Genomic DNA, 18,714 nt, shown 5'->3' on the forward strand with positions numbered 1-18,714 from the left:
ATAAACATTGATTCGTCCCTACCACCACTACTACTAAAAGAAGGTGGCTGTGTGTATGTTGAAAGAAAAAAAGGACCCATGCGGGTGGATTAAAATTGGAAAGTCCTCTGTTCATCATCCCCCTTTCTTCATCACACGATTTCGCTTAATCATCGTCTTTGTTGGTAAAAGACAGAATGTAAACAATATGTGTGTTCGATGTACAATGATGTGATGGGAATGATTTTTAATACGACGAGACGACGAGGAGGCTAAAATTCCTTTTACAGCCGCTTAATCAGCAGGGTGCGATGTAAAACGAAATTTCAAAAGCCTAGATAATGCCAAATAAGGATAGACACCAGGCAGACATGATGGTGGTTAAGTGAGCTCCGGAGAGTGAACGAAGCAGGCAGGTGGTACGGTAAAAGGACTGCACGGTGCATGCGTGTGCATCTGCAGACAGATGGTTATATACGGTTTTCTTCTTGTCAGTTGCTATGTTGACTAGTATGTTGCCCGAAAAGATCCAAGCACATGGGAATCGGTTATATGGGGTAACAATCATTGAAGTGTTGACCGAATGTCAGCACGGAAGCAATCACAACACGAAATACGCTTTTTTGTATGTAGGGGAAGGTGCATGAGCTACGTATGTTGCAGTGTTATATAATATTAATCCAAATAAAGCATTGAAATTGAACAAACTTCATATGACAACGAGGATAAACTTCTTCTCGAATTCGAATTCTCGAATCCTGCGTTCAAGAAGTAACATAAATATTGCCACGCCTTTCTGGGGTGAGCTAAGAGACAAGTTGATGTCAGCTTTTTTGGACGATAAGTTGATGTTTCATCATGTCCACAGACTAACTGGATTAGGTTCTCCGACAAAAGTTTGCTCAAAAAATGTATCACTGCTAAGATCAGCTGGAATAATCTTTGATCAACGATGCGCCCACTGACAGGAGGATATTTTTCACAAGTCCCAACTGTCTTTGTGAGTGATTTTTACATGGACGTTTTCATCTGAGATATCAAGAAACGCATTTAGTTTTGAATGACAATGTTCATCTTGCCCAAGATATTTCTAATCGATTTGGCGCATTTCCTTAACCTTGAATCGAAGTTTCAAAACGATAAAGCAGTTTGATTTTCTCACTGGTCAATCATTTTCTGCTAGATTTAACAGTCACACAAAAGAAACACTGCTGGGTGACAGGAAACTAACCCCTAATAGAAGTTTAGTTTCCAGAAATGAGAAAATGTAGTTAAATTCGACGACCATCAAATGGCTCTGATCTGGATATGTCTCATTATTTACAACTTTATCTCTCAGGTGTAAAACTCATATTAAAAACAGAAGTTATAATATAAGTTATTATGCCGATAAATGGCAATTCTATTTATCGACATGACCCTAACTACTTTAAAGCAGCTGAAGAACAACGCTGTACAACAAAACTTTACATAAAATACATGATAAAGAAGATTACTAAAATTACGAAAATCAATATTTTAATCAATAATTAAATAGTTAAATTGTTTTTCTTGAATAATATACATTCTAGCGGGGATATGCTTGAAATTCCAGTGACTCATGAAGAACCAAAACGATCCGGAATCGATACAAAATGACTTCCTTCTCTTGTCTGCTTTGCTCTGGATTATGGAACTATAAAATCTATAAATTACTGACGATGCGCTTAATATCTCTGAGGACTCGGATTTCCCATGTGTCTGACTCATAACTAGTGTTTTATCGAGTGAAGCATTGTACTCCAAGTAATTTGCTCACCCGTCCCAGACAAAAATGTTGCATCATACGATATGTGCAGGTCAAGTACTGCAGCACAAATAAAGCTTCCCTCCAAGGAACCAGAATGGCAAGTGCTTTGACCCTAGCAATCATTAAACCAAGGACAACGCTAAAGCGTTATCACCCGTTCAATTATAACAACAGCAACAAATAACAATAATATGGTTGTAGTACCATAACTCACCCGAGCCGTGCTACTGCTGCACGCGACCGTTAGTCAATCGGCTATAAGATAACAAACATCCCATTGCTCCTAACGATAATAGCGATCGGGTGGTGTACCCGGGCTAACGTCGATCGTGAGGTTAATTGGCATATATTTTGCCAACTTTTTGTTCCTGTTCTGTACACGCGTTTAAAGAATTTATGTGTGCCAATAAGTTTCCCTTATTGTGTTAGACCACCAATGGGGGCTCGGGAGTTATAGACAAGTGCCGGTCGGTTTACAGTGTGACAGGATTATAAAAGTTATGGGCTTCTATCATATCAAGGGAGATATAAACAAAAAAAAAGGGCATAACATTCCATCGCATCGTGGCGAACAATTGTTCAACCATGATTTATAGGATTGACAGCAGCGGCGTACCTACACGTACCAAACCATGGTTCCAGCACAAGCAAGTGACCACACTATTGAAAACGGTCTCCTGATGTTGGTCGCCTGGTGCCAATATCTTCGTATCGGATATACCTGGCACAATGTTTCGCTTTTTTTTCTTTCTCTTAGGTACTTACCGTAGCCTGTCAAGTTGGCTGCATGCATTTATGGTGCATTTGTCCTAACAAATACACGTTTTTATGTTCACCTGGTTGCACGGAGTGTGTTTCTATTTGACCTCTCGCCATAGTATGCTACAATGTTGCAGCCCCGTATTCGGTTGTACGTATGTCCTCTGACAGTGTTATTTTCACCCTGCTGCTACCCAGCAATCCACGTACCCGATATGGAGCCGGTACCACTGTCAAGAGACTAACGTTATTATGCCACCCGAAAGGTAAACAGAGTTTCGCGTCTGCTGATGAGGTCGAATCGTGATCAAACCATTTCTCCGCTCGATGATGTAGGAAAAGATTGCCCCGACGCCGGAACTTCCGTCCAATCAGTCCAGGCACTCCCCACCCCAAGACCACATGCGCAGACCGTCTGTCTAGTGGCAAAGGCCACGTGATGCGTGCAAATTTATGGCATAATTAATTGGAGCCTGATTGAAGCTGGTTCTAGGTGGAGTAACTCTAAGCCAGAAGACAAGTTTAAGGATCATTCCTTAACCGGAGACAATGGAGGGCTTGAGTGTGGTGAGATTTTAACGCACTGTCAAGGCGTCAAGTGTTGATACCTGTGTTCTCAATAATGAAGCTGTAAATTATAGTTCACACAACCCTCGCTGCTATCGTAGGAACAGGCTCAATAATTGAAATATTAAACAGTTTTCTTGCAGACGCACTGCATCGCAAAATCTAAATCTCGCTTATTAAAACAACCGTAGAGACTACCTGATCATGCACCGAAAGCCGGTTAAACACGATCTAACGACACACCGTAGCGCGTTAATTACGCCCGGCAAACATTTTACCAATCCCGTCGCCATTCGGCCACCTTCACAGCTTCCAGCGTAATCAATGGTCCAGCTGGGTAGCTGGTTCGCTGGTTTCTTTACATTCGATTCTCCCACACACACGCTCCCGCAGTGTGGGAGTTGTAACTAGATAAGAAGTTGTCAGATTTCTCAGCTTCAGCAGCCTTCCATTTTACCTCCAGCCATTGGTCCCAAATGCCCTGACCGAACCAAATGGAAGCCAATCGGCCTGTTATTGAATGCATTCCGCGCAGCAGCAGTGTTTTATCAGCAACACGATGCATTTGTAGCCCCAGCCAGCAATGGGAAGGTGTTGTGCCGTGCTAGTGCCGTAAGGGAAAGGCTGAAAGAATCGAATTAAGAACTAGGACGTAGGAAGGGCCACAAACCCACCGCCACCGCGAGAAGCAAGAAACATTTTTAATTACTTTCAACGAGTCAAAATTTTGTGTCCGTAGTAGCCGGAGTACCCTTCACCGGTGATCCGGTCGATTCCCGGTTCTATTCTGAGGCCACGCCCGTTCGACGGTAGGTACAAGCCTGAGACTGTACAGAGAAAAAAACACACACTCGTACGAGGCCACAGTTTATGAGATGCCCTTACGTGAGGCTTGCTGTTTACTGATGGCAGCAGCGTTGATCGCAAAAGGCGCGCGCGCCGTCAACGCGTGATTTATGAAGTATGCTTAAATTTGTCCCTAATTGGAAGGGATCGTGTCGCTGAACAGATTGGCTTTTTGTCCGATGTTTTGTTGATAGCATGGTGGTGTGTATTTTGTAGACCATGCTCAGGAACGTGAAAGCTGTTTTTTTTCGACCCTAGAGAAAGGATATCGATCAAAGTCATAATTGGAAGGTATTTGTTTTTATTAAACTTCGTTTAAAAAGAATTGGATTTAACAAGCATGCAGGAGTTGATAATAGATAATTAAAATAACAAGAAACGTTACTATAATTCAAAACAATGAAAATATTAAAGTGCTTATGAAATATAAAGAATATTAATTTCACATTGTATAGTTTTTACTTACTAAGTTATCGGGCGTGAAATACACATTCGCGGATCTCGATAAATGCTAACTGTCTTCTGTCCTGGCTTATACACATCCTGCCCTTTCTGGCGTACGCATCAACACTATTACGAAATCTCGATATGGGCCGTTTAGGATGGTCAAAGTATACTTTACAGATTGGGGTTTTCAGCACCATTCTCAAGACATGACCAGGCCTCCGAGAGCATCATCAGTTCAACAAATAGTCGAAGTTGAAGGCTTCAAACGTCATATTGTGATCGTTATTATGTACATTTTACCTACTTACTTACTTACTTATCAGGCGCTACAACCGCTTTGCGGTCTTGGCCTGCTTTCCACCCCATCCTCCCATCCATTGCCATCCTCCTACCTCAATCTGGGCCTACCACGCCTCCTCTTCTGAGCTGGGTCGTCTGGTGTCATATGTATAACATGTGGCCAGCCCATCGGAGCCTGGCGAGCCAGGCATACAGTACGTACAGCTCATCGTTGTAGCGGTTCCTTCATTGTCCTTCCGCACATACGGGGTCAACGATCCTTCTGAGCATCTTCCTCTCGAACGCGGCCTAGAGGGCTTCGTCTGTTTTGGACAGGGTCCATGTCTCAGAGGCGTATGTGAGTATTGGGACTATGAAGGTACGATACAGTCCCAGCTTCGACCGTTGCTACAGGTTTTTTTGAGGTGAGATGTTTCCTCAGGCGGCGGAACGCCAGCATCCTAGCGCGCAACTCCATCTCTATGTTGTTTTCGGTGCTGAATTTTGACCCGAGATAGGTGAAGTTTTGGACGACTTCAAATTTTCGGTCACCTATCCGTACCTCACCCCCACGTAGGTCCAGATTTCTTTGTAGGACCGCTGATGGTTCCACCATCAACGTGGTTTTTGCCTCGTTAATCTGCAACCCAAAATTATGTACATCGCTCTTCCATAAAATAATACTTGCACGATCCTATTGTAAGCTTATGTTGTTAAGATCTGGATGAGCTCACAGAAGATGGTTCTCTTTAGATTTTACGATTGAGTATCTGTGGGCATCGGTTACACTTGCTTTCTTTTTCATTACTTTATTAAATACAAAAATAAAGCAATCTAATACTTACGCCTGGGTGCATAAAAAACTTCCGTTTAGAGTTCAAATCTTACTTGACATCTCTTACTGTAAGCTTGCGTCTAAAATGACTATCTTAAGATCAATTCGCGAAACTCCCTACTCTACTAAACTGATAAGCAAAGTGGGTAAAAGTGTCGCGGTACAAGGTAGAGCTTATACATAATTGCTTCCCAAGGCATAATTTCTATGCATAATTCGAGGGTCATAAGAATTATAAGCTAAACTGTCTAAACATATGTATACTGTCAAAATTAAGGAAGGGTTTGATTATAAACGTTTACAACAAACTTAAATATTCCTTGGCTATTTCAACAGTGAGCTGGAATTGTCTCATGTTGGGGGCGATACCAATATGCCAGCAATACGCCCAGGATGTACTTCTCGAAAAAAAGTTACCGATACGTCGCCTGATTGAGTCAGGTGAGTGTTATTGACATTTAAATTTTGGTCAGACGTTAAATGCGTATTAGTCCGATTTTTTCCAAGTTTCAACACCTTTCTTGAAGTATAACTGGATATCTGCACAAGGCATAAGGTTATACCATTAATTCATTGTCGTTTCGCTAAAATCAGTTGTATTTGGGGTTTTTTCAATTAGATCACACAGTTGTTCGCATCAGGCGAACTAAATGTTTGAATTAGATACAATAACAGTGGTTAGATAGAGCAAAACGATGTGAAAAACGTACATTAAAAAATGAATACATATTGTTGAGAATTAAATTATTCCACAACCAATGAACCAACCAACAACTGCATTCGTTGTGGTTCATTGTGGAGATGATGAGATTAGTGCACGGATTTTCAGGCCTCTCATTTCCACTATCTACTTCATGGTAACTAGTACATCGGCCATTCATTATCCCAACATAGTATAATACACCGGTACACATTTGCAATCAATTAGCGAGCCATGCCTTCTTTCATTTACGCCTGCTTTTCCCCCACGTGGACTGGAATTCGCGCTCGGAAGCAGTGATTTACCCGTCGATCTAATTAACAAACCGAATCACCAAGCAACACTTCATACCGGCGTACGCAAGCGATGGGAACACACGCAAAAGGGTAAAAATTGCTTAATTTAAAAATCACCGCCTCATCGAAACAAATCATCGCGGATTTCGTTCGTTGAAGTCCATCACTTGCTACGGTGGCCTAAATATTGAATGCCTTCCATCACCTGAGCAGCGCCTGTACGTTGGGTTACCCACTGTATACACACGAGGTATAAGCGAACCTCTGAATGTCAAAAAAAAAAAAAACATGCCCACCTCAGTGAAACCCGGTCCCGGAACTATACGACGCTAGGCAAATCCTTCTTACGTAAAGTATGTGTGACACCTCACATTCACTTCGCGGTCTCGTAATGGTCTGGAAAGACACGAAACGCGAACGTACATCTCCACGCTGACTCATCGCATTCGCGCAAGTCGTGCTGAGTAAACATGGGAAACAGTTTTGTTGTTCGGTTTGTCCAAAGTGGAACCTGGAACCACGGTGACCATCTTCAAGCGAGTATATGGACGTGAGGGTGAATGGATGGGTGGAAAACAAATAAGAGCACAAGAAATGGGATTCCATTGACCGTAGCCGTAGGTTTGTGCGAAAGAAGCGGTTCGATTGGTGGCGTTATGGTGTGTGGAGAGAAATGAACTTTTCAACAACTGCGAACACAATCGCTTACAGCTGCTTGTGGTTGTGGCGATGGGTGTCATACCAAAACTGCGGCTGTAAACAACATTTCCACCATATGGTAAACAGATTCTTGGTGGTTATGATTGTTTTTGTTTTTTTGTTTCGAGTCTCGCCCCTACAAAATTGGAGATCTATTTTCATGGATCTTAATTCATTTACTTTGAACGAATCAAAGGCTAGTCAGGCTCATTCTCAAATCAAAGTTCTAGGCCTGGTACAAAACAAAACAGACATTTCCCTACCTTTTGCGCCATTGTAAACACCCCCGTGGTGAAAGGATAACTAGAAAAGGGGTTTGCCATTTCAAACCGCACTCTGTGGGGCGTCGATTAGTCATCGAAAGCCTACCAACGAAAGGATAGAGTGTAGGAATGTGTCTCGTTCAGGGCACAGCCCTGATTTAATCCGGAAGCAGACAACATTGTATACGAGCCTTTCCATCGTCGAAGAGCTTTCTACTTTAGACCAGTAAAATAAGGTATGTAAAGTTGACGAGTATTGGCTTGCTTAGGTATCTTATTTGTTTGTTTCCATCAAGGTTACGATGGACTTTCCGTATCCACTGGTAGAAACAAACAGGTTCATCAAGATGTTAAATGATTGCGGATAAAGGTCTTTCCGATCGACAACAACAGCGACACAAACGATCCTCGGGCCTTATTCTCTTCCGTCATTCCATAAGAGCGGTTAGGAATATTTTGTAACCGAAACATATTAATGCTTCTAATGGTTCGGTTTGCACCCTCCCTCCCGGACAAGGCACGCTGTTCGGCAGTTGGATGGACACAATCGTTAAGCCACCATCTGCTCCGGTCCGGTTGTCAGCTGTAAACGCGTTGTTACTGTGAGCGCCGCTACACAAGGTTTCTACGATAACAAACGATCATACAAACAATCCCTGCTCTAAAGGAGGCGTGCGTGATGCGGAACTCTGGCTTGTTTTTATGATTCTAGAATTATGCAGCTAAAACTAAACCCGTCGTATGTATGCAGTTTTTGCTCTTTAATTTATTCTGCTTCATTGGTAGAAAGATGATGAACGTTCTCCATTTCCATTACCAAGCCACACCGACGCTGCATAAAGCGTGCACTACAATGTACTAACACACTGTTTCTCACTGAAGTTGAATGGGCGGCGATGAGGAAAGCGTATAGGACACGCAAACGCGCGAATCGTCTGTTGCAGGATTGCGGCGTGGATGATAATTACCACCATTGCCGATGCGGACAGTTTGATCAGATTCCTAATTTATGACTACGATAAGGGCTACGGTTGCTACTAGTCTCTTTGCACGATTTACTTCCACACCCAGGGGTGGGCAAACACATAAATGGAAAGTTACTATTGTTTCGTTTCATCTATGAAATAGGGAGTAGAATCTGATTCACTTGTCTATATGTTCATGCAAAATATTTGTAAAACCTTCAGTTTAGCTGTTTCCTTATTTGTCTACTGCTGCTGTTCTCCCGAAATGGGAAGTTCCTTATTGATGATCAGAATTTTCAAGCAATCATTGGCCTACTTTTTGGAGTCAGCAATCCTGAGATACTGAGGTGATAGTCAAGTATTCCAGTTAAAAGAATTTTTTACTATAGTAACTTCCGAGTTCTTCAAAGGTTAGACGATCACTTTTGCTTAGGATTACTGGCGTCAACTTTTCCAACAAATTATAGCAAAATAAGCAGATGCTTGAGGCCTCGAGCGAATTTGTCGATAAAGGCGAAACTCCTTTAACTGGACTATTTGGTCCTAGAGACCTCGAGTGATTGGATGTCCTGGAAGACCACAATCGAGGCTTGTCCACTTACTGCGAGCTCAACTCCAAAGATTCATTAAACTCGCTATTCTTGTGCTTGATGATATGAAAACTAAAGATTCATTGAAGCATGTTATCTTGCCATCAAGACTCTGACGACCACTGCACATTATCTTGTTCAGTAGAAATATGTGAGTTATGTTGGACATCGTCCGTATGAGACTTGATCGAGTGCATCCAATGATCGATGAAAGCTCGTTGTATCAGAGATCGATCTCGCGTCCGTTGACGTTACACCAATGGAAGAAGATATGTGGTCAATGAAAAGATCCCATTACGATCATTATTATGGCGCTGACTGCTTGACTGATTGCTATTCAATGTTAAACGAACCATCAAATGAAGGCTACACATGCCAACGGATCTAGCAACTCGTCGTGGTGTTACTGACCGTTTCCATCACATTTTGTCAGCCGGTTGTACTAAATTTGCAATCTGATTTAATGTTTCAAAAATAGCGAAAAATAATGTTCATGCGTTTGCATGCGATCCCTTCATAAATCCGCGTGCGTACCGGTATCATTTGTGCGAATCGAACCATATTTTGCGTTCTAAATTATGCCTCTAAACTCAGGCTCCTGTCGCTCCAGGTGTCAGCACCTTTCGCCAGACCGGTCACATTTCGTCCATGGGTTCATTTTTCTTTCGTTGTCGCCGTCGTGCCGAGCGCGCGTTGGAAGCCGAACGCAACCCGTTGTACCTCGTTTATCAGAGCGGGCCACCACAGGCTTCGATGTTTCTTGGTTTCCAAAATTGATCCGGCTACGGTCAACGGGTGGCCTTTAGCCAACGAACGAACACCCGCCAGTGACTGTTTATGGAACAGTTTGTATCAATTTATGTCACGTAATTGAATCTAATCGCAAACCGTGGCCGACGTAAGCCAAGTCGGGTGACATATGCATGCACCCATGCTGATTACTGGCCAATTAATTTCCGACCCCGATAGCGGCGGGGAGAGTCCGTTCCAGCTCCCACGGCGCCTGTCACTAAACTGTGCGCAGCTGTCTGTGGTCGGGTGGTCAAAATAAAACTTCCCAATTCCAGATTTTTTCCAACGTCTTGGGACCTCCCGGTCAGATGGCAGAACTCGGCGATTCTTATCTGCAATCCCGAGTTCGAAAACGCAAGCGTTCTCGCATCACCATTACACGTGTTGAGGCTAAGTTTCTGCAACCCTGTAACGCGGGCCACAGAACCATGACCATAATTTACCGTCCTGCTGTACCTTAGTTACCATGATTGACACGTCTCGGTATCCGCTGCGGACGCATTCGCCGGCAGTTATCTAATTCTCAGCTTTAATTCTCGCCCCAAGCAATTGAAGTACATGGGTACAGGCTGGGGACAGGAGACAAGCTGCCGGTCCGGCGATGAATTACCGTCAACGCAGGATAATATTGGCTTGGCACGTTACAAAGCTCCGTTGTCTGGTGCGTTTCTCGGCGTGAAGAAAGCAATCGAATGCTACTTATTTGCGGTTTAATGTATCGGTGGCCGCTGTGTCGCTCTGTTCGCTGACTGAGCATTATTAGCAAAAGGCTTCGTGCGCCCCGGTTGTCATGTTTCGAACCATGTAGCGATCTGAGCTGAGTGATATATGCGACCGTAGACCGGACCGGCTACCCTGACAAAGAACATACATTGCCACAATGTTTCCATCCTTCAACCGTACCTTGTTGCCTCAATCGAAACGCGAGGTTCTCTCGCTCTTTCTTGCCGGCTACCGATCGGAAGGCGTTGGTTGTATTTTAATTTGTTGAAAGGAAAAACTCAATCGTCTGGACGCTCGGTCCAAGATCAAGGTTGGTTGGTCAGCCATCCCAGGCTGTGTGGAGAGGCCCAACCCCCCCAGTGGTCGTTTCAGCAGTTGGTGACTTTTTGCGCCAAAATTGAAACACTACTCACGTCACCGAAAACACTCCTCGCGATTGAACAGTAAGGACCCCCCTTCCCGTGGGGAGCGGCCTTTCGAGGCGACGCGTTGTTACTGTTGGCAGGATTGCTTAAGACGCTGTATCAATCACGCTTTCGCTTTCGTCAGTCAAGTTCGGACGGCAAGAAAACGTAGCATAGAATACGGCACAGTCAAAAGCTGCCAAGATACCGCTCACTTGTACGGTTGATATTGAGCCGTTTGTTGTTTCTTTGCTGTCCGTCAGACGCACCAGCGGCATGTTCGTGTCTTGTTTATCGGTTAGCACGCGCCTTCTTGCGCACCCCTGCGGCGGAGGTTCCGTACGAAAGAGCGGAACAAAAGGCCAGCCCCGAGACGAAAGCCCGTGCCCGTGCCCGTGCCGTGTCTTTCCTTTTTCTTGAAACTCTCTCGCCCGCTGACAGCTTCGACTTGATTTTGGGCAGGGCGACCAAGCAATCAGGTCGCATGTCACGGACGCTGTTTGGGCATAGGGCCGGTAATCAAACGGACGCCGAATCGCCGCGTTTTTTTTTTGTTTGGTGCCGGATTGAGGTCAGCTGTGCCCTGAAAGTCGTTACAGAACGGGCAAACCGAAACAAAGCCGAAACTGTTTGATAATTTTATCTTGTCTTTGACCCAGTGCAATAATATGCTTACAGCTGCGAAGGAAACCGACAAAGAACCAGCTGATAAATGTTCGGTGCCTTTTTTTATGGTATCGGTGGAGGCATATCGAAAGGTTATTAAATGATCCTTTGTTCTCTTTGCTAGCTCCCGAGTACGATACAATATGGGATTAATGAGTCTCTCGTTAGTGTATTTCTTCATCACGCCTTTGCAGCGATTTTGGAAATCCTTATATAGTGTCCCAAATGAAGGTGTAACGCTTTAATCTGTAGTTGCGATAAGAGCACATGAATTACTGTAGTTAATTGATTGAGCATTAAACAAGCGTTTCCAATGAAATCAAATGAAACTATCTTTAGAACAGATAATCCTTCAAAACACGGATTTTCGTTTTATGCTCATTATTTCCAGATTATAAAACTCATATTAATCATTGTTGTCTGACATTGTCCGGGGCCACGGATCTTGGTTTACTCTTTAGGTATGGTTTATTGGCATGTCTTTAAATGGCAGGACCGAATATCGAACACGGTCCGGAACGTCTCCCCGAACGCAAGACCGACAATCCAGCAGAAGTATAATCAAGTCATGGAAAGCCATCATTCTAGAAAGAACCTTTTCCTACGTTTGTCTCAAATCTATAAAAATATCACGGGCAACATGGTGTTCTAAATCATTCAATCATATCTCTTTATCTCAGAGACTAAAACCGTTTTAAAAACCCTATAAAATCAAAGTCAAACCGCTGCACAGCGTTGTCAATGTCCAGGTATCACAAGTGGTCTAAACTAAAAAACAAGAAGTTCAATAAGAGATCAGTTCAGGTTACGCCAGTACGGGGGAATGGTTCGAATGGGATTTGAATCCCGGTTTTGTCGAGTGAAGAACTGCGCCGCTGTGGCTTCTCCCACCTAGTAACCCTGATCGTTAACTCTTGCCTTTCAATTTTGCATTATAGGAGACGTTTAATCCTTCATCGGGTATACAGGATTAATAGTGTATTACCTTAACTATCTTCTGGCAAAATGGCGTCAAATATTAGTTTGAAGTATCTCACCTATGGCAGAGAGTGACACACAGTTATTTAAATCATTCGGTACAACTTTTGTTTAAAAGAAAGAAATAACAAAAAAAATTACAACTTATTTATGAAATAATTTTATACACACAGTATGTTACATTGACCACGGAAACGCCGCATACATCAATGTTTCGGGCATAATAGCAATACCACCGTAGGATCCCGTAATCTTGTTTTTAAAAAAGAATAATTCTCGATAAGAAATATTTTTAAGCATCAAAACAGATTCCCTCAACAAAACAGAACTTCCTCCTTAGAGCAATGTCTGCATTGCTGAGGCTTAATACCGCGTTGCTCTCCATTTCACTGCCGAGTCAGATCACAAAACAAAATCAATCTGTCATGTCTAGACGACAGGTGTCCCGCACGGCTAGGCTTGCTTTTCATTTGCAAACCAACCCCTGCCCATTACGCCATATGCTTGCAAAGTACTTCCGCTTTACCGTTTTTTTTTGGGTAGCGAAATCATCGAGGCCGCAGTCGGCTTTTGTCTCGAATGATTGAACAGAGAGAACAGACCACAACTTGAAGTACGGCGATGGTATCGGGCGATGGGCTTCTCTCTACTTCTAGCCCTACTCTAGATGCAAGTTGCCACCCGTACCCGATCTTGGAGAAAACATAGAGAAACAAAACAGAGGGAAATTCTCTTATCCGCCATCCGCCTACCCAGCTGCATCGTTTTTGTTGGTTGATGTTCCTGTTGCTGCTTCCATTCATGATTCGGATGAATCGCCAGCACGCTTGTGTGCGATGCTATTTATATAAAACCTAGCAAAAAAAAAGCAGAAATTGGAATGGAACCGGCTTGAGGCGGCATACATAGGCTTCGGGCTGTCGTCGACTGCTGCGTCGTCTTTGAACAACCGGCAGGAAGATGCAACTACCGCCGGACGAACGATAGGAATAGAATCGCACAACCAGAAGAACTGCTATGCTGGTTAGGAACTGGTTTCCTGATGTTGCAAAGCTGAGAGACTTGAGTGACGGTGGGGTTTCTGGTGGTGGTAAGCATCAACTGGGCAACCGGTGGAGCATGACTGCAGGAATAACTGGTCGACGATGTTCTCTTTGGGTTGTACGGGTGCTGTAATACACCGCAAGCACTAACCCCTGCTGTGTGGTAAAATGTGCAGAAAGGTACGAAAACGCCGGACCGCTCACAGTACCACTCGGTCCAGTGCATCGAAGTTTGGCGAAAACGGTATGGGCGGCAAAGATGGTATTTACTGCCACGTGCGAGGTCGATGGCACGTACCCGCCAAGTTCTACAGCTCTACAGTGTATGCTTGTTTCAGCTCGGAAAGAACCGCCACCGCCACCACCACCACCATCACTCTAAGCTTATTATGCTTTTGTTGACAGATCGCATAGCACACAGATTGTTTTTGTGGGCTTTTGTCACCTGGCAAGACTGTTCAGTATTGCTGTTCATTTGCGGCTCATTTACTGTTGGATTGTTTTCTTTCCATTTATTATATGACAAGTTGCTAACGTTTGTACTTCTTTCTTTCGTCTCTTTTCAGGTCGCATCGGCTCCACACCGGACAAGGGCGTCCCCGATATGACCTGCATATCGGATATTGACGAGAATGGCATCAACCGAAACCTGAAAGTGCGCTACGAGCGGGACCAAATTTACGTATCCTTTTACAAAAACACAAATCATCTGTAATATCTTGCATTATCCTCCAAGTTCTTCTTGCCATCGGCGACTAACTCGCATTCTTATCCAGCAATTTCGTCTTCAATTTTTACGACACAGAAAAGAGACATCAGTCTCCTCCCGGGGCAATAGTCGTAACAATAGTTCCTAGGCGGTTGTGAAGTAATTCGTCAAACTTTCTTAAAAGAGATTTCATCCACCGAACGCCGGCTCTAGGGCGCTGATGTTCATGCGAGAATTCTTTTCTCCCATAAAAATCATCCCAAGTGCCCGGTGGTTTATAATTTCAAAACAAATACGACCGTTTCTAATTGTTTTTGGTGTTTGGTGTGTGTGCGTGTGCCTGTGTTTCTAAAATTTCAAGCCTGACTGATTTGATGAAGCTGACTGGTAGGCTGCCTGACTGACTGCAAGCTACCGACCAGCTCTTGCGGTGGTGTAATAAACATAAAACACATTTTACGCATGCTTTGGCCTGCGGTTTCAGTTTCGGAGTTTCTTCTTTCCAACTGTTGTTACCCGATCCCCAACCGAAGATGTGCCCCTGCTAGCGCTTTATAGCTGGTGTATGTTAAATAAACTGAAGGACGGAGGAAACAAGCCTCTGCTCTGTATATTCCGTTTTCCCATTCTCTCCGGTTTCGGTTCATCAAATTCCTTGACGGAGATGGAAAGAATGCGCACTGCATTTCAGGTGGGAAACGGATTCTGCGGATCGGGATGTCTTTTTTCCAATGATGAATCATCGCAACGGAATTTAAACTAGTCCCACCGTTTATTGACAACGATTTACACGGAAATCGATTAAGTGTGAAAGCCTCACTAAACCTTTTAGGTATTAAATTGGAGAATGCAACAACTTCTTGGTCATTGAGCTCTTATGCTGTTCATCATGCACGAGACTCGTGATCCATAGTGTGCGCAAACTGCGCGACCAAGCCGGTCGTCGTCAATCAACTTTTATTGTGCACCTTGCAATCGTGCTAAGAGATCCCAGCATCACGACGACTGAAATGCGCGCTGGATACCGTTAAAAGCCTCCAACCCTGGTAATTCCAACCCGCAACCATCTGCACCACGTGAATTGATAAGCCTACCGAGAAGGAGAGGCACAGTGGTTTTCGGTCTTCACACTATTTCATCCGAAAAGTGGTTGACTCATCGTCTTTCGATTATGTGCCGACAGTTCCAGTTCACTTTTAAAGTGGGTCTCACTGGCTGATTTAATTTCTCGTACTGTTTGGCTGCGCTTAATGCAACATAACTAATAGCACGTGCTTCGCATTTGGGGCTAATAAAAAAGCATAAACCGAGGCACCAGCTAAACAATAAAAAGCAGGCACGGGTTTTATGTTCGTTTGTCAAATAAAATACCACCAACGCCACCCACCAACTGACAGGCAGCACTGGCTGTACGTTTAAGTGGCCCACGCGACACTAATTTACGCCCCAAACTTTAAATCCAGCATTAATTGGTGGGTGCCTCGATCGGCCCGATACGTTTGAGTAGCCCACACGATCCACATACTCCTCTACACGGTCCGGCTGGTGTGACAAGCGGGAAAGATATGTGCCCGCATTCCTAGCCCGGTGTTTTGATCGAGATGATGGCGAAAAAACGCAACGGAAAGATAACACGAAATGAATAAACAATGTTGCTAAGTGCATAGCATACACAACCACCGAGCTTTGTTTGTTTGATGTAGCACTTTTATTGAGTATATGTATTTAGTCAATTAAAGACTCATTTTTAATTACTGCCTTTAGGCTGATAATGTAGTTTGAACTTAAATTTGTTTCAAAGTTGGATCGCTTAAGGGGATCAGAAACAATGAAACAGATAACCAGACTAGTTTATTTAGATTTAAATCTTTGGAAGCAAATGACATCCAGGCTGGGTAATATTTTATTGTAACATTGGGTCAATCTTACTACGCCCCAGTTTCAAGCAAGTGGAGTTCGGAATTGATCGACCAGGATTCTGTTGCCTCATGAGCCTTCGTAGTCGCCTGGGCTGGATGGTAGACACACCACTGTGCTAAAAAAAGTCACGGTGTGTTTGTACTGTTACTTGTTAAATTACTACGCATAAGTGCCTGCCTTGTACATATGCTTTAACTTCCATCGTCCACCCTAAAGTTGACGACCAGCTTCGATTGTCGATGTTGTCGAAGGCCTATCAACTCACAGTGTCACAGCTGTCAAAGACGAAATCAAAACGATTTCGTTGTTAATAGAGCCTTCAGGATCCTGGGCTTGCTTAGACCGATAACTCGCAACTTCTCGGATCAATTGTGCTTGAAGTCGATGTATTGCTCACTGGTCAGAACGATCCTAGAGTTCTGTTCAGTTGTCTTTTGTTCGATACAATTCCATTCACTGAAAACCGTGATTCCCACGTCCTCTTTTATTATCGTTCACCTTCACGATGATACCGATACTCCCCCGCGTGTACTTCGTAACTGGCTGCCCCTACTGATCCCTACTCGTCGTATATCGGCAGGTCGCAAGACCCACTAGTGTGTGCCATGTGTTATCGCAATTCGGTGTCGTTTCTAGATCATTTTAATGTTTGCAAAGAGTCGGCAAGTGTAACGGATTCCAGACAAGCCGGAATATATTCTACTGCAACATGGTTCGATTATCTCTAGTTCATAAAGCATACCTTGTATTCATAAAATGCTAAAAGACACACCTAGAGCCAGGCACGATGAACCAAAAATCGACTAAAATTTATGTTTTGTCAAAATTTTGGTCAATAACATTTCTAAGCATTACTGCTTCCTGTCCGTTCAACCGTAAAACAGTTATACTTAACATTACTGTTACTTCCCAGAATTATGGAAAAAAACTGTAGGCTACTTCATGCAGAAGTGTCCAGATTCAACAACAATACTAATTGTTTTGACGGATCCCTCTTGTACTTTACATATCTTAAATCAGTGCAACGTTCTGAGGCATAGAAACTATTCTCGCTCGTGTCACGTTTTCGAACCTACTTAAGATACGATTCCATTCCAACACAAAGAATGCGTACCGTTAAGAGTAATCTAAATCTATTTTTCCTTCACGACAAGACCGACTTCGTTGTATCGATTTCAAAGTGACAAATTAGTTTCCCCGTCGATCCGCATCTAATCCGGCTCCAACGGTCTTCTCGGTAATGTTTCTGGTTTATGTTATTGTTGCGTCGTAAGTGCGTCAAGAAAAGCGTAAGAACACTGAATTTAGGGAAATTCTAGGTCCGAAAAATGAAACAAAAAAGTAAATGAAGTTCCATTAGCTGGTAATAAGATTATCGCGTCTCTATGCATTCCTGTTCTTACGCCATTGTTAAGCTTCGTACCAATTTTCCTTAACCAAAAGATTTCGTTCGACAACTGCAGACGTACACGGGATCGATACTGATCGCCGTCAACCCGTACAAAGAGATCGACTGCTACACTCAGGTAAGTTTCCTCCTTAGCCTTCGGTATGTAATGTGCAATAAAGTCCACTACACAACGGTGGCCAAACCGCGCGCTGTGCATGTGGGAGTGCCGTAGGAGAGGCGGTGAACCATTATGTTGTAGCGTTAAGTTAGGTAGTCACTGTAAGTAGATTCGTTAAGTTAGAAAACTCTCACTAGTTAGGGAGTTCCCAAGCGGGGAACTCACATAGCCTATATAAGTGTGCACGTGGTGGGGAACGGCCTCTTGATTCCTGTTCTGACGTGGTGTCTCACGTGTGGAGATGCTGCGTAATAAAACGTAAAAACCTTCAAAACGCGTGTGTACGAATATAATATGGTAAAGACCGAAAGAGAGTGATATAACATGGCGATCCTGCCAGGAGCCCTGCTAAAGTTTACCGTACGACATCTGTGAATCGTAAAGTACGTACAGTGAAGTGCAGATAACAAAAAATCTGAACGCATACCATTACACCGACCGAAAAGAGCTACGCAGAAGCATCTAACCCAACACCACCCGCAGACCAGTGAACAACACAAAGAGACAACCATAATTATGCTGATCGTTAAAATCGTCAAACACCAAAATCGTTAACCATCATTACGCTGATCAGCCAAATCAAACCAAATCAGCATAACGAAGACCAAACCAGAACGAACACGTGACGTCAGAGCGTCGAACTCCGCCATCGCGCTGACCACGTCGAGCAGCAACACCAGCATCCGAGAAGATCATCACGCCGAGCGACAGAACGCGTACCATAGAACACCGTGCCGCGCCACCGCGTTAAACCAGATATCAGCTACACCAGCCCATCGAGTGCCGCCATCGCGCTGCTCAAACCACGCCGATCCAGGTGCAGACGCATAACCTCTACGGAACAAAGGCCACAGCATAGGATATCAGCTACACCAGCCCTTCGAGTGCCGCCATCGC

At 43.8% G+C, this 18,714-nt stretch overlaps 2 protein-coding genes across 2 annotated transcripts in view; one reads left to right on the top strand and one right to left on the bottom strand.

Moving 5' to 3' along the window:
- Nucleotides 1-18,714, bottom strand: part of LOC126558017 (tryptophan--tRNA ligase, cytoplasmic) — a 274,008-nt gene that overhangs the window by 154,547 nt on the left and 100,747 nt on the right. The window lies entirely within an intron of this gene.
- Nucleotides 1-18,714, top strand: part of LOC126556579 (unconventional myosin heavy chain 6) — a 46,526-nt gene that overhangs the window by 3,054 nt on the left and 24,758 nt on the right. The window contains exons 2-3 of the mRNA XM_050211905.1: nucleotides 14,187-14,302; nucleotides 17,713-17,775. Coding sequence (XP_050067862.1) covers nucleotides 14,187-14,302; nucleotides 17,713-17,775 — 179 coding nt within the window. The remainder of the gene's footprint in view (nucleotides 1-14,186; nucleotides 14,303-17,712; nucleotides 17,776-18,714) is intronic.

This window comes from Anopheles maculipalpis, chromosome 2RL, assembly GCF_943734695.1.
Source record: "Anopheles maculipalpis chromosome 2RL, idAnoMacuDA_375_x, whole genome shotgun sequence".
Classification (NCBI taxonomy): domain Eukaryota; kingdom Metazoa; phylum Arthropoda; class Insecta; order Diptera; family Culicidae; genus Anopheles; species Anopheles maculipalpis.